Consider the following 12,082-nt stretch of genomic DNA (forward strand, 5'->3'; position numbering starts at 1 on the left):
AACTCAAGCCATTTCATTTTGGAGGATTATTCTGCTTTACAAATTTGAATTGTTTATGAATTCTCCCTAGAAAAGGGTTCCCTATTACAGAAAGTTGTTTTTTTAAAAAACACGTACTTTTTGGGGTCAGACTCCTGAGGTTTGAAAGCCAAATGCGTGTATTGTGACTGTTTGCTGTGTGGCTGCTTTGTCCAGCTGGTAAGTACTTATCCTGTATTCTTGGCCTATCCTTTAGTGGAAAGGAAGAGAAAATAGTCGTGGTGTAGATTGGCAGCTAGCATCTTCTCACTAGTGTTTCCGAGAGATGAGAATGTGCTGGTTAATTTTACTCTCATTGGCTTTTGTCGTTTTTCTAAAAGTATAGTTCTTAGCAGTTTTGTCTTCGGACTTTTGATGGTAAATACCAAAGCAAAACTCTGAATGTGGAAAACTGAGCTGTTTTGATAGAAATAGGTTCTGGGAAAATATTCAACAAAGTAATCATTTTGTTATAGTGGAATAGTGCAATTTGAGCTGAAATTCCTACATTAGCATGTATTTCTTTCATTTAAAAAAAAAAAAAAACAACACCTCAAACACTGTAAAACCCTGAGGGAGGAGTTGTGGGAGGCAATCACACATAAAATCTGATGTACTTGCTTTTTATCACCTTTCATTTACTCTCTTCTAAGAAGGGGTATGCGTTTAAATGTCTTGGTTTTTCTGTAGTATTACTCTTGCTTTTTGTTACCACGTTAATAGCAAGAATTACCTTGAGAGATTCTGCTACAGAGATGATCTCTGGAAGCAGAGAATTTTATTAACAAAGCTAGACTGTCAAAGTTTGACAGTTTTAGTTATTGTTTAAAGGAAGGAGCTATGCTTTGAGTTAGTTAAGCCACAAGGGACATCTTAGATGCAAACTTTGTAAGCAGAAGCAGAAAACACAAAGTGATTTTTAATTCTTAATGAGTAATTGGGGTCCTTTTTAACAATGGAGGAGGGGGATGGGTGTAGAAATGCAATTAAACCATTAATCTACATTTGTCTTAATTCCAGTAAATGAGAAAATGTGAACACAAGACCTACTTCCCTATGTCATATAAACTTCTGCTTTCCAGAACTGTAGCCTGTCACAGATAAAAGTAGTAAGGACAGATGAGTAACTCTTAATAATAGAGAATATGCATCACAATGCCTATTTGCATGGTAAGTTTTTAAAGTCAGAATGACAAAAGGGAAGTTCTCATTTTGAAATCTTAAGATACAATCAGGTTTGTGTTGCTTCTGTTGTCAGAATGAGTTTTACTGTGTTAAGAAGGGATAAAGAGAAATACTAATGTCAAGCTGTCTCTTTGGTGCTTTAACCTGAATTCCTACAGGTTCTTTCTGCTCCTATACATGGAATTAAAGTTCTACTAATAGATGTTATTTTCAGAGGACTGAAGCTAATGTTGTTAGATGTGATGTTAAGATTATTACATTTAGATTGGTACCTTTACTTTGCTGTTAAGTACTGAAAAGTCATTCATGCCTCTCAAAAGTGCAAGGCCCAGTTTTCCTCTTCATTGGTGGAGAATCTTGAACCAGTAGTTAAATTCTATTTCTGTACTTCTTTCCTTTGTCTTTCCCATGTCTCTGCTGTCAGTTCTTTCACAGTTGTAGTCATGCTATTTTTTTTCTCCTTTCTGGCTTCCACTTTCTTAAAGGAAGCTGTGATGTAAGCAGGTAGTCTTGAAAATATCCCAGGGGTGGGGTGGTTCTCTGTTAGTGGACCACGATGGATTTTGCAAAGCAAGAGTACTAACTGTATTTTCCCACCAATGAAAAACAAACCATTGTTTCATAGCTAGACAGGACACTTTTGGCACCTTCCAAAAGCCCCGGTAATTTTGTAGCTGTAATATCCTAAGACATAGGTTTCTTGGAATATATTCAGTGACTGAACTGGAAAGTGTCTTGTATGAAATAGGCATCAACAAGATGGAATCTCAGGAGCCCTTTCTTTGTGTGTTAGAGCTGCTCAAGGGATAAAAACACTGTGGTAAGTCATTGTAATTTGTAACTGTAAAGTGTATTGCATCTCAGTCTACAAAATTAAAATAAAGCCAATGACAGCTTAATGATGAGAGAGTAAAATCCTGTGTATTGCAGACTGTTTGTGCCTGTTTTCACAGTAGCTCTGACTTGGAAACTGCATATTTTTCAAGAAGCAAGCATAAGTAACACTTCAGGAACTAACGGATGCATTTTTTTTTACTCTAGTTTCAGTGAGATTATACAGCCTGCCCTGCCTTTGAATTTTTTTTGGTTCAGTCTGACTTAATCTGCATTTCTCCAATCTGCAATCTGACTTCATTGCATTTTATAGCATGAGGCTTTGCACAGAATAGGCTTCTTTGAGAAAGAGTCAATTAGGCTGCATTTTTTTTTCCGTTAACTTGAAAGAAGGTATAACAACTACAAAAATACTGGTTCACCACAATACCACCTCTATGTTGACTTATCTGTCTAGATAAAATTTATGTTGTGAACTGAATAGTTTAGGATTTCACAGGAGAACTGCCAGCTTAGAAACCACCATCTAACAAGGTCTATTTTTCGGCCACTTTTCCTTTTCTGAAGAACTATACTTCCTGTGTTTATATAAGCTTGTAATAGCATGTCAGGCCATCAAGTGAGTTCACAGCTCAAATTGTGGCTTGAGGTTTCTGCATTTACTCTATTCTGCTACTAGATGGCAGCCTTATTCTAAGGACAGTTACTGTATGTTCAGGCATTAGTACTACTGAAAGAGCATAGTATTCAGTTCTCAGTGGAAGCACAATGAAGTGTAATCATTTTTATTTAGAACGTCACTTCCTTGTCTGTAACTTGAGTTTAAAATCATGCTAATAGGTGCTTCTTACTATCTGCAGTGACAATAGGTATCTTCAATTGTTTTGGGAGGTTAGCTCTTGAACTGTGAAAATTGGAGAGAAGTAATTTGTCAGGAGCACAGAGTAACTCTGAACATTCAGGTGGAAACTTAATAAAAATGGTTTCAGGAAACTCTTCAGCTCTCCTTAAGTCGTATCTATCTATCTGTAGACAGATATAGCTATAGATAATATTTTATTTGGTCAAATTTTACAGACGTGTCTAATATGTTGTTTTTACTCCAATAGTGTTATAACTGATTAAAAGAATTGAAAATAGGACAAGGGAAGGAGAGTACTTTGCAGGTTAGAATCATCCTTTGGCAGGACAGAAGGATTTACAAGGGGAGACTGGTGTTCTGAGAGACTTGCTTCAAATGATGCTCAGGTCACAAATGAGGTCTTCGGGGTGGTTTTGCTTAGTGCTTATGAAGTCTTTTTGTTGCGGGGGTTATCTTTTTTTTCTTTTTTTTTTTTAATGTGAAACGTGCATGGAAGCTACTAGCAGCACTGTGTCCTTTCCTTGGGTGCTTAGTGTCTTACTGCCTAACAGGACATAGTGCTTGCCTTTTGTCCTTCCAGATACTGATAACCTGTGAATAAACCTGTGAATAACCAGAAAGCTATCTTAAACCACGGTTTAATTTAAACCTCTCTGAATTGTTGATCTTGAGCATATGATTCCCTTACATGCACGTACACATTCAGGTATTGCTCGTACTGTATTTCGTATCTCTAAGCACTTCTATGCAAGTGTTTTGTTTGAATTAGTGTTTTTAAAGCAAATCTGTTGATAGTCTCTATTTCTGGTACTTTTGTTTGTATCGTGGAATGGTCATGGGGAGCAGGAACTAGATTGCTTTCAGGAGAAATTGACCTTGAAGATGTCTTTTAGCTGTTAGAGGGTGCTTGATCTTCAGGACCTGGTCTACCTCTAGCAGATGTTGGGCTCTCAGTGCCAGCTGTTTAACTCTGTAGATTTCCTATTGTGCCATACTTCTTGCTTATTATGAAAATATAGCAAAACAAATGAGTTTAACCAGTACTTTCAGATGAGTCTAAAAGCAGTTGGTCCTTCAATTTACAATACCATCAGTGGTATGTAGTAGGTTTCCTACTTTATTTCAGTATGGATTCTGGTAGATATCCTCTAGCAAATCTAACTAGCATTTTAAGATGTTGCTTTCCCTAGTTGTTTGCCTCATCCCCCTTTTGGAGGTTGCTACTTAAGTAGCAGTGGTGGTAAGACAGCTCTAATAAGCATTAGAAACATATATTTTTTTTTCCCTTCTTTAGGCTGTCACTTTCAGAACTCACTAATAGTTACAAGATTCTAAGTCTGACTGCACCAAAGCTATGTCTGGTTAAATATTCTTTCCGTTAGGAAGATGATGCTCAAATTGATCTAACACTGCAATAACATACTGTGTATTTTTAGCAGATACTGTGAATTCATAATAGAGTCTGTAAATTAATGTACTAAAGAATGTGGTTTTTCTGCTCTTTAGATAGGGTTGTTCACAGCTGCTAGCTGTTGAATTAGATTTGCAATCTAAGTAAAAAACAAGAAAATCATTAGTTAAAAGGCAGTGGAAATGGATAAATGCGTGTATTTCTTTCTCCAGGGAAGAAGAAGAAAACAAGCAAAAAACCAAACAAACAAACAAAAAAAAAACACCTAAAGCTGCTTTCACTGAAGTTGTTCAATTTCAAATTCAAAACATGATTCTCAAGAATCGCTTGGTATCATCATGCAGCATATTCTCCAGGAAAGAGTCAGGTACCCTTTCCTCTTCTTTTCCTCCTGCCCCTGCAAGCTGCTTGTGGTGGTTCTTAGCTTTGTACATAGAACTTGAGCTCCATCTTAAGAAAGTTAGTTTACTGCCTTCAGTCTTCTACTGTGCACTTATTTCTGCTGTAACTTAGTCTTTAATTCTGTCATCAGGATACTATTTTTAGTCCTGGACAATGTTGAAGGCCATAATATGTTGTTAAGAACAGTGATTGTTCCAGATACTGGGAGTACAAACATAGGCCAGCAATCTTCCAAGTCTCAGAGGGTTTTATTCTGTGTTGGAATAAAGAGCTTTTGAATGTTTTACTGAATATATCTTGCTAATAAAGAAAAATCTTCAGACTGACATCTGAGTTGCTTTATTTGGAGAATTTGTGGAACAGAATGTATGTTTGTGTGTACATGCACGTGTGAGCACTAGTAGTGATTAGCTGCATGGCTGGAGTCTGTGGAGATGGTCTGGGTCCCAGCTCCTGAACCTGGATAACAGCAGAGAAATGTTTCATTTCACGTCACTGAATGGAAATGGAGAAGCCTCATTTAGATAAATTTAGATAAATACTAATAGCTGCATTCTCAAGGATAGTCAGTAACTGTCCTGATACAGAAGTGTCCTTGGATTACTCATGAATCTAGTTGCTTGTCAATGTATTTTCTTTCATTGTTGCTCATGCCAATTTTACGAAGATCTGAGTGTCTCATCCAAAGTATATAGCTTACATTTCTTGGCGCTGACCAAATTATGAACTTGGCAACTTCTGTGATGTTGCTGACAACATTCACAACGCTGTCTACTGGCACGGAGTTACTTAGCAACTGTGAAGCTCACGTTTACATACAGCTCCTGTGGGTGCACCTACATGTAGTTGAGGGGGGGGGGGGAAGAAGGGTTAAAGGAGTTCAGAATTTGCAAGAGGAAACATACTTTAACAATTTGTATTGTTCAGCAGTTTTGACTTTGAGACTGGTGGCACTTGTGTATAGGAAAATAAATCTTGTAAAATGTTTTGTCTTAAAATCGTTATTAGATTGGTTATATATTGCAAAAACTTCAGGGAAAAAAACCTACATCTACCAACTATATAAAGATCAAAACCATGGCAAACAGCAGGAGATGCATCCTTCTTTGAATGTCTGCATTATAAATGCATTCCTGGGAAACAAAAGTATTATTTGAATATTGGAAATCTAAGCAAGTCAGAAAAATGACATAGGTATTTTAGACACGTGTGTCATGATTATATTAGATAAATTATTTCATAGATTCAGTCGTTGTTTGCTGCTTGTCAATTTACTACTTTTTTGTTGATCAAGCTGTAGTATCTTAAAGGTTTTTTGACAGCTTGTACTCTTTCTGCCTGCGGTAATCCTAAAAAGCCGTGTGACTTAAAAGGCCACTGGGAGGCTGTTAGTGTAAATAATTACATTAATCCCAATTTCTGGGATCTCAGGCATGCAGTTCTCATTATTAGCCAGTGTAAGAGCTGCAGTGGAGCTTCCTTATATAGCAAAAGGAAGGAAAGTAATTGTGGCTCATGCCTTACATGAGGAGGAGGAGGCAGAGACCAGAGTGACTGGGCAGGAAAGCTGTGCCTGGAAAAGAGCAGGACACGGAATGGGTTGGGAAAACAACACAAGTCAGGAAAAGGCAGGGCAGAAAAGGAAAGGAAGGTGTCAGTGATGGAGAGGATTTGACTGGAAATTGCATGGGATAGAGGTTAAGCTAGACAGAGCTGGAGAAGGGTAGAATGAAAAGAACTAAGCATCGATCTGTTAAGGCTGCTAGGGGAGATACATGGAGATCTTCTGTAGGGTGTTGCGGGGGAGAAGGCAGTGCATGGGTTTCAGGTCTCCAGAGATGTGAGGAGAAGAAGAGAAGTTTCGCGGAGGAGGGAGAAATGAATGGCGAGGTGCTGCATTTATAGAAGAGAGTAAAAATAGTGCTGCTCAAACTGTTCTGAATTGAGCAGTTCCTTTTTTTACCTAAAAATTAGGTAGCGTGACCAATGAGTGCTCCAAAGCGTATCTTTTTTTCTATGTTGTTTGGGTTTTCCCATCTATATCCTTGGTTGTGCATTTATTGGGCTTTTCTTGTGGTTATGAGCTACTGGGAAGCTGATTCAGACATGATGCGAAAGGTGAACAAGATCCCCCACCACTGGGAGTGGTGCTGGGGAGTGCTCATCCCTGTTTTGCAGTATGTTTCTTCATTTTGAATTGACTCTGAAAAGAAGCTTTTCAAGGACAATCTTGAGTTTATTAGTGACACTTTTCTTCAGATGAGTGTCCAGCAATTCATATCACCAAAGTTAAAATACATCTAAAATACTTATTTCTGAATTTCAAACTCAAATGTAAAGAATCCTGAAAATCTGTTTTATGTATATATGTTACTTACACATACAGTCTTGGTGCATGTGTACTTAATGGGCCTTATTCAGAGAAGTTGTGTTCTTTAGTTAATAGAACATTAAACTTAGAGGTTGCAATTGCCACCTATGCTGTGTGGCTGCCTCAGAGAGGTCAAGAGGGTAGGAGAGGGTTGTGTCAATTGAATGCATTCTTCATGAAGTACAGAATAGTGCATGTGCTAAGTGGGAGCTTGATAAAATCTGTCATCCAATACAAGTGGCAGCCTGCATATCACATTTTATTTCTTCCAGGAGTCACTCTTGATCTGCACTTCTCACTTTTGTAGGCTTTTTTTTTTTTTTTTGAGGGCAAGTGGAGGAATTCGTCTGGTTTCAGGTTTTTGCAAAGGCTACCTCTCCACACTTTGTAGTATTTCCCATTAGAAACAAGCTGTTGGGCAGTAAATCCATTATGACAAACGCTTTGCAAAGGAGAATAAGGTAAAAATAGAACAATTATTCCTACTTCTTGCTTTTACTGTACATTCCTTCACTAGTGGACACTAGAAGGCTGCAGGGACTCTCTGCCTCAGCATCTTGAACTTAGTTGTTATTGCCTGTAGGGCTGACCTGTGTAACAGAGGTTTGTGCTATACAGAAGTAAAAGATACTTTCCCCAAATGTCCCCCATCCTTACAGAGAAGGCTTGAATCTGTTCTCCTCTGGACCTTCTTTAAGATGATTAAAGCCAGGTTTGCTATGCGATACGGTATGCTTTGCACAATTACCTTTCCATGTTGCCAGGAGAGAGAGATAGTGAGTTACTTTGCCTCCTTAGTTTGATTTTATGGTGGTTGTAGCTACTTTTCAAGCATTTACTATGTAAGTTGGCTTTCATGAGTTTATACAGCCGTGGACGTTATTCCCACCTGCTTTGGTAAATGGAACAAAAGCAGAATAATGAAAGAATGAAAATCTTTTGGCAGTTGTACTTGTGTTAGTGCTTTGCAGGCCGGATTCACTCTAGTGCAAATCTGTGGGCTAATGAGGTTAAAGCAGAGCTGAAGATAAAGCCCAGTAGATCCTATTCTTTTAAATGAAAGCAGCCTGTCTAAGGCTGTCTCTGCTGGTGTTTTCCTTCTGAAACAGTAAGAGTGAATACTGCATGTTTAAAAATGGAATATAATTTATGAGCCTTCTAGTCTTGGAGATGAGCCCATGTGTACCTAGGATTTAAAATATAAAATTAATATTAATGAGGTGGGGAGGCTTTCAGACCTGGCCTTTACTACTAATCCATTGCAAGTTGAGCAGCTCTAGAAATGCACTGATGCTGGCACAGACACAACCAGGAGTTGACTGCTCTTTGAAGATGCATCATCAGACAAAACAGTCACAAACTTCTGAATGTGTGTCCTGATCAGATACACAAAGAATATTTCTGATATCAATACCCTGCTGGTTTTGTTTGCATTTTCCTGCGAATGGTCCTGTATGCTGGCATTCCATTCTAGCTCATTGCATGGATGGGAGAGTAATGAAAGGGTAAGTTGTGGGTAGAGTTTGGAAATCTATTTTGGAAGGGGACTGTGAACCTTTGGGTAGATGTTTTGGGCATAGTCATGGTGAGTTTAACTGGGCAGCATCAGTGTCACTAGTTCCCTGCTCCTGATTAAGAATATTGATTAAAAAAAAAAAGGCTCTAAAATATTGAGGTGGTACAGTAACTCTTAACAGTACAAAACAAATTCCCCAGGGACTAAACTTCTACATATTGATTTTTTTTTTCAGGAAGGAAGATACTGTGTATTAACTGCCACGTTAACAGAAAATTTCAGCTAAGGAAAGTTGTTTAGATTATACATTCCATGAATGTAGGATGTGTTTATGGAGCAATGAAAGTCCTCGTAATTCACAGAGCCTGAAGCTGGGAGATGAGAGAGGTCACTTTAAAAATGCTGATCCTTTTCATTTTGCACTGTATTTAGTGCAGGAATTGGAGTGTCAGCAACTGGCTAGGGAAGTTAGTAATACTTAAGTCTCTTAATGTTACCTTTTTTTCTTTTCTTGTTCTTTGCTCTGAGTTGCACTGATCTAGTTGTCAAACACTTCCGTTTGCTGGAAAGAAGAGTTTTTGGAGTGTGAGTGTAGCAGATTCAAAGAGTTGCTCTGAAAGCTAAAGAACTAACCTTGATCTTGATTTCATTTGTTGGCTGTTACTTGCATGATTTTTGGAAAACATCTGCATTTATTCTATAAGTAAATGACATCTCATGGTGTCTACAAAGCCTATACCAGAATACCTATATTCAAAACGAGCACATTCCTTGCCTCTCGCTCTTAGTATTTTACAGGGCGAGAGACCAAACTGTTTCTCCTTGTATGTAAAATCCACTAGACTTTTCTCTAGTACCAAAGAAAATGTAGCCCTGTGTCCATTGCCTGTTTTCTGGCCATGTCAGTACACTTAGTTTTGTGAAAATGGGACTGTTTGCTTATTGTGGATGGAATATTACGTAGCTGCCACTGTTTTGTTGCTTTTGATACCTTTCTGAAAGCACAGTCCAGAATCTGTATCGTAAGATACGAAATGACAATGGAGATGAAAAAAGATCAATTTTTTTTTCAAAAGATGAAATAGAGAAAAAGCAAAGCTAGTAAAGCTTATCATAATAATTATATTCTTAGTTTTAATTAATGAAAATACTGCAGGAAGGTGTTGTTTTACACTACAGTTCTGTATTTAGATCTGCTAATGGAAGGTTGCAGGCTGAGCATTGCTTGTTCCGGACTACTTGCCAAATTTCCTAAAGGATTCTCTTTGTCATGCAAGCTTTCCTCCATGGCATGCCACTTACATGCTGTACATGCCTCTGCTGCCACGTTAAGTAATATCACCTCTTGATTAAATCTGAAGTAACAACATGATTATTTGTGCTATTGGAAAAAGTCATAAAAACACCTTTGTTTTTCTCCTGGACATAGACATCTCTGGACTCATGCATTAAAGCTCTACACCTTTTGAATAGCTGTAGTTCCATATCCTAGGAATACTGCTCTAAGTGCTTCCATAAACCCTGTAACAGTCTTGCCATATCCAGGCACAATGTCTCAGCAGCATTACTCATTACTGCGTGGAAGACCTAACATTTTCTTGTACCACTCTATGGAGCCAGCTGGTGTATCCTAACATTTCGGGGCAGTTTTGACCTAGAATTCTTGGGTTGGTTCTGCCTTTTAAAAGTGGGGAATAGTAATAATAGATTCTAAAGCTCTAAAAACATTCTGGAAGCTAGGAAGGGTTTAACTCAGTCTTACAGGTGGAAAAGGCAAGGCACAGAGCTCAAGTTAAAATTTATTCAGGAGTCTGGCAGTGGAAATGGGCCTCAGATTTATGGAGGTTTAAGGCTGGTGTCTCAGGCAGCCTCAGGTTGCCTGTGTCTCATACCAGCATGTCAGACTACTAACTTTTTGGTAGAACTACCTCACCTCTGTGGGCTGCAGTCAAATCATCCTGTACCCCAGGCAACCCCTGGCCTTTTAACTTGTTGTTGAATGGCTTAATAAACATTCCTTGTCAGGCAGTTGTTTTTTTTTTTAAAAAAAAAAAAAGTTTCAACACACTAAGCACGGCCATCTCATCTCTGGCTTTTGCCCTGTGAGTTACTCAATCATCCTAATTCACTTTTTTTTTTCTTTTTTCTGTATTTATTTTTTCAACAGCATATTGGTCATCTTGCTATACAACCCCAAGTGGAAACGAAGCACTTGTTTTAGCTGTGAGAAGGGTAGCCAGATCTATACCCACCCTTCTGGACCTGACATCTCTTAGGTCGTAATGATAAAGGTACAGTATCTTCTCTCCATTGCTTGCCTGTTTATTTTAGAGGAGAACTGACGTGCACTCACCCTGTGGTAAAACACAGTTTTATTATGATTTAATCAGTGAAGGCTTGGCCCATGCTAAGCCCAGATATTTCTGGGCTTGCTTGTCCATCGGTGCAAAAGTCACTGGTCCTTTGTGAGTAGCTGTGCTTGTGTACCAGTGCCTGATGTGAATTAGGTTAATGGGAGATCACTTGTAAGTAGTAATAAAATAGAGCTAATTTTACTGCAGCTTGTTGACAGTGGGAAATGCAGGCACAGCACAGATGAAAATTGTAAGCAGACTTACTCTTACATCTCTAGAACTTACTTTCCTTCTTAGATCATTCAGCATCTTGGTATCTGTTGTCTTTGTACATTTGTACTCCACTGACATAGTTTTATAGCTGAGACCAGTATTAAAAGAAGAAAAAGTATATTTTACCCTAGGCAAAATAAAAAGCAATTAATTAGGTGAGGACCAAATGCATGAGGAGCAATGTTGTTTGGGTGCATTATGGCTGCTTATTAATCTAACATTGGGTAGAAAAATTTTAAAAGGAGATTCTAAATCTACGGGATCAGAGACGTGCCTACATGGACTTGAAGGCAATGTACACTTGTGTGAGCACGTTGTTTGACCATAAGGTATTTTACAAACTGAAGTGAATGGCTCTGCATGTAGTGTCAGACTGTAGAAATGCTGCCTGAAGTCATAAATAGCTATCTGAATTCTAATGGAGGATGAATATTTGTCCTCTTTTGTCCATTTGTTTGTTCCCTTTGTTCCTATGGTATAGCTTAAGAAATATGAAATGAAAGAAATACTCATATGTATAATCATGTTATTAAAGCAAATGATGTATTACTGAACAAATGGAAAGCAGTCAGATAACAGTCCTGTCACTGCTTAGCTGAAACATTCTTTCTGTAAGTTACCGCTATAGCAGAGTTAAATTGGGCAAAATTGACTTAAGGAACAGACAAATGCAAAGAAGGGACTCTTCAGTGACTTCAAGAGATTTGGCTGTCATCTGCTGTTATGTTGTTTCCGTGCCTTACAGTAGCTCTTATCAATAATTCAGGAAGTGAGCTGCTGGGATGCAGATAGAACTTAGTGCTGCTGATAAGGAAGTGAAATGATTGAAATGCCTGGTGTAGTGTTAGATAAGATG

At 38.2% G+C, this 12,082-nt stretch overlaps 1 protein-coding gene across 2 annotated transcripts in view; it reads left to right on the forward strand.

The window, feature by feature from the left end:
- The first annotated feature begins 7 nt into the window (after window positions 1–7).
- The window catches only part of MYLK3 (myosin light chain kinase 3), a 40,944-nt gene continuing 28,869 nt past the window's right edge, over window positions 8–12,082 (forward strand). The window contains exons 1-3 of one of the 2 annotated variants that reach the window (XM_035543327.2): window positions 8–198; window positions 1,039–4,677; window positions 10,767–10,890. In XM_035543327.2, coding sequence (XP_035399220.1) covers window positions 10,882–10,890 — 9 coding nt within the window. In that variant the 5' untranslated portion in view covers window positions 8–198; window positions 1,039–4,677; window positions 10,767–10,881. Of the gene's footprint in view, window positions 4,678–10,766; window positions 10,891–12,082 lie in introns of both variants that reach the window. The other variant, XM_050713309.1, reaches the window with a different exon arrangement.

This window comes from Cygnus atratus, chromosome 12 (genome assembly GCF_013377495.2).
Source record: "Cygnus atratus isolate AKBS03 ecotype Queensland, Australia chromosome 12, CAtr_DNAZoo_HiC_assembly, whole genome shotgun sequence".
NCBI classification, from domain to species: Eukaryota; Metazoa; Chordata; class Aves; order Anseriformes; family Anatidae; genus Cygnus; species Cygnus atratus.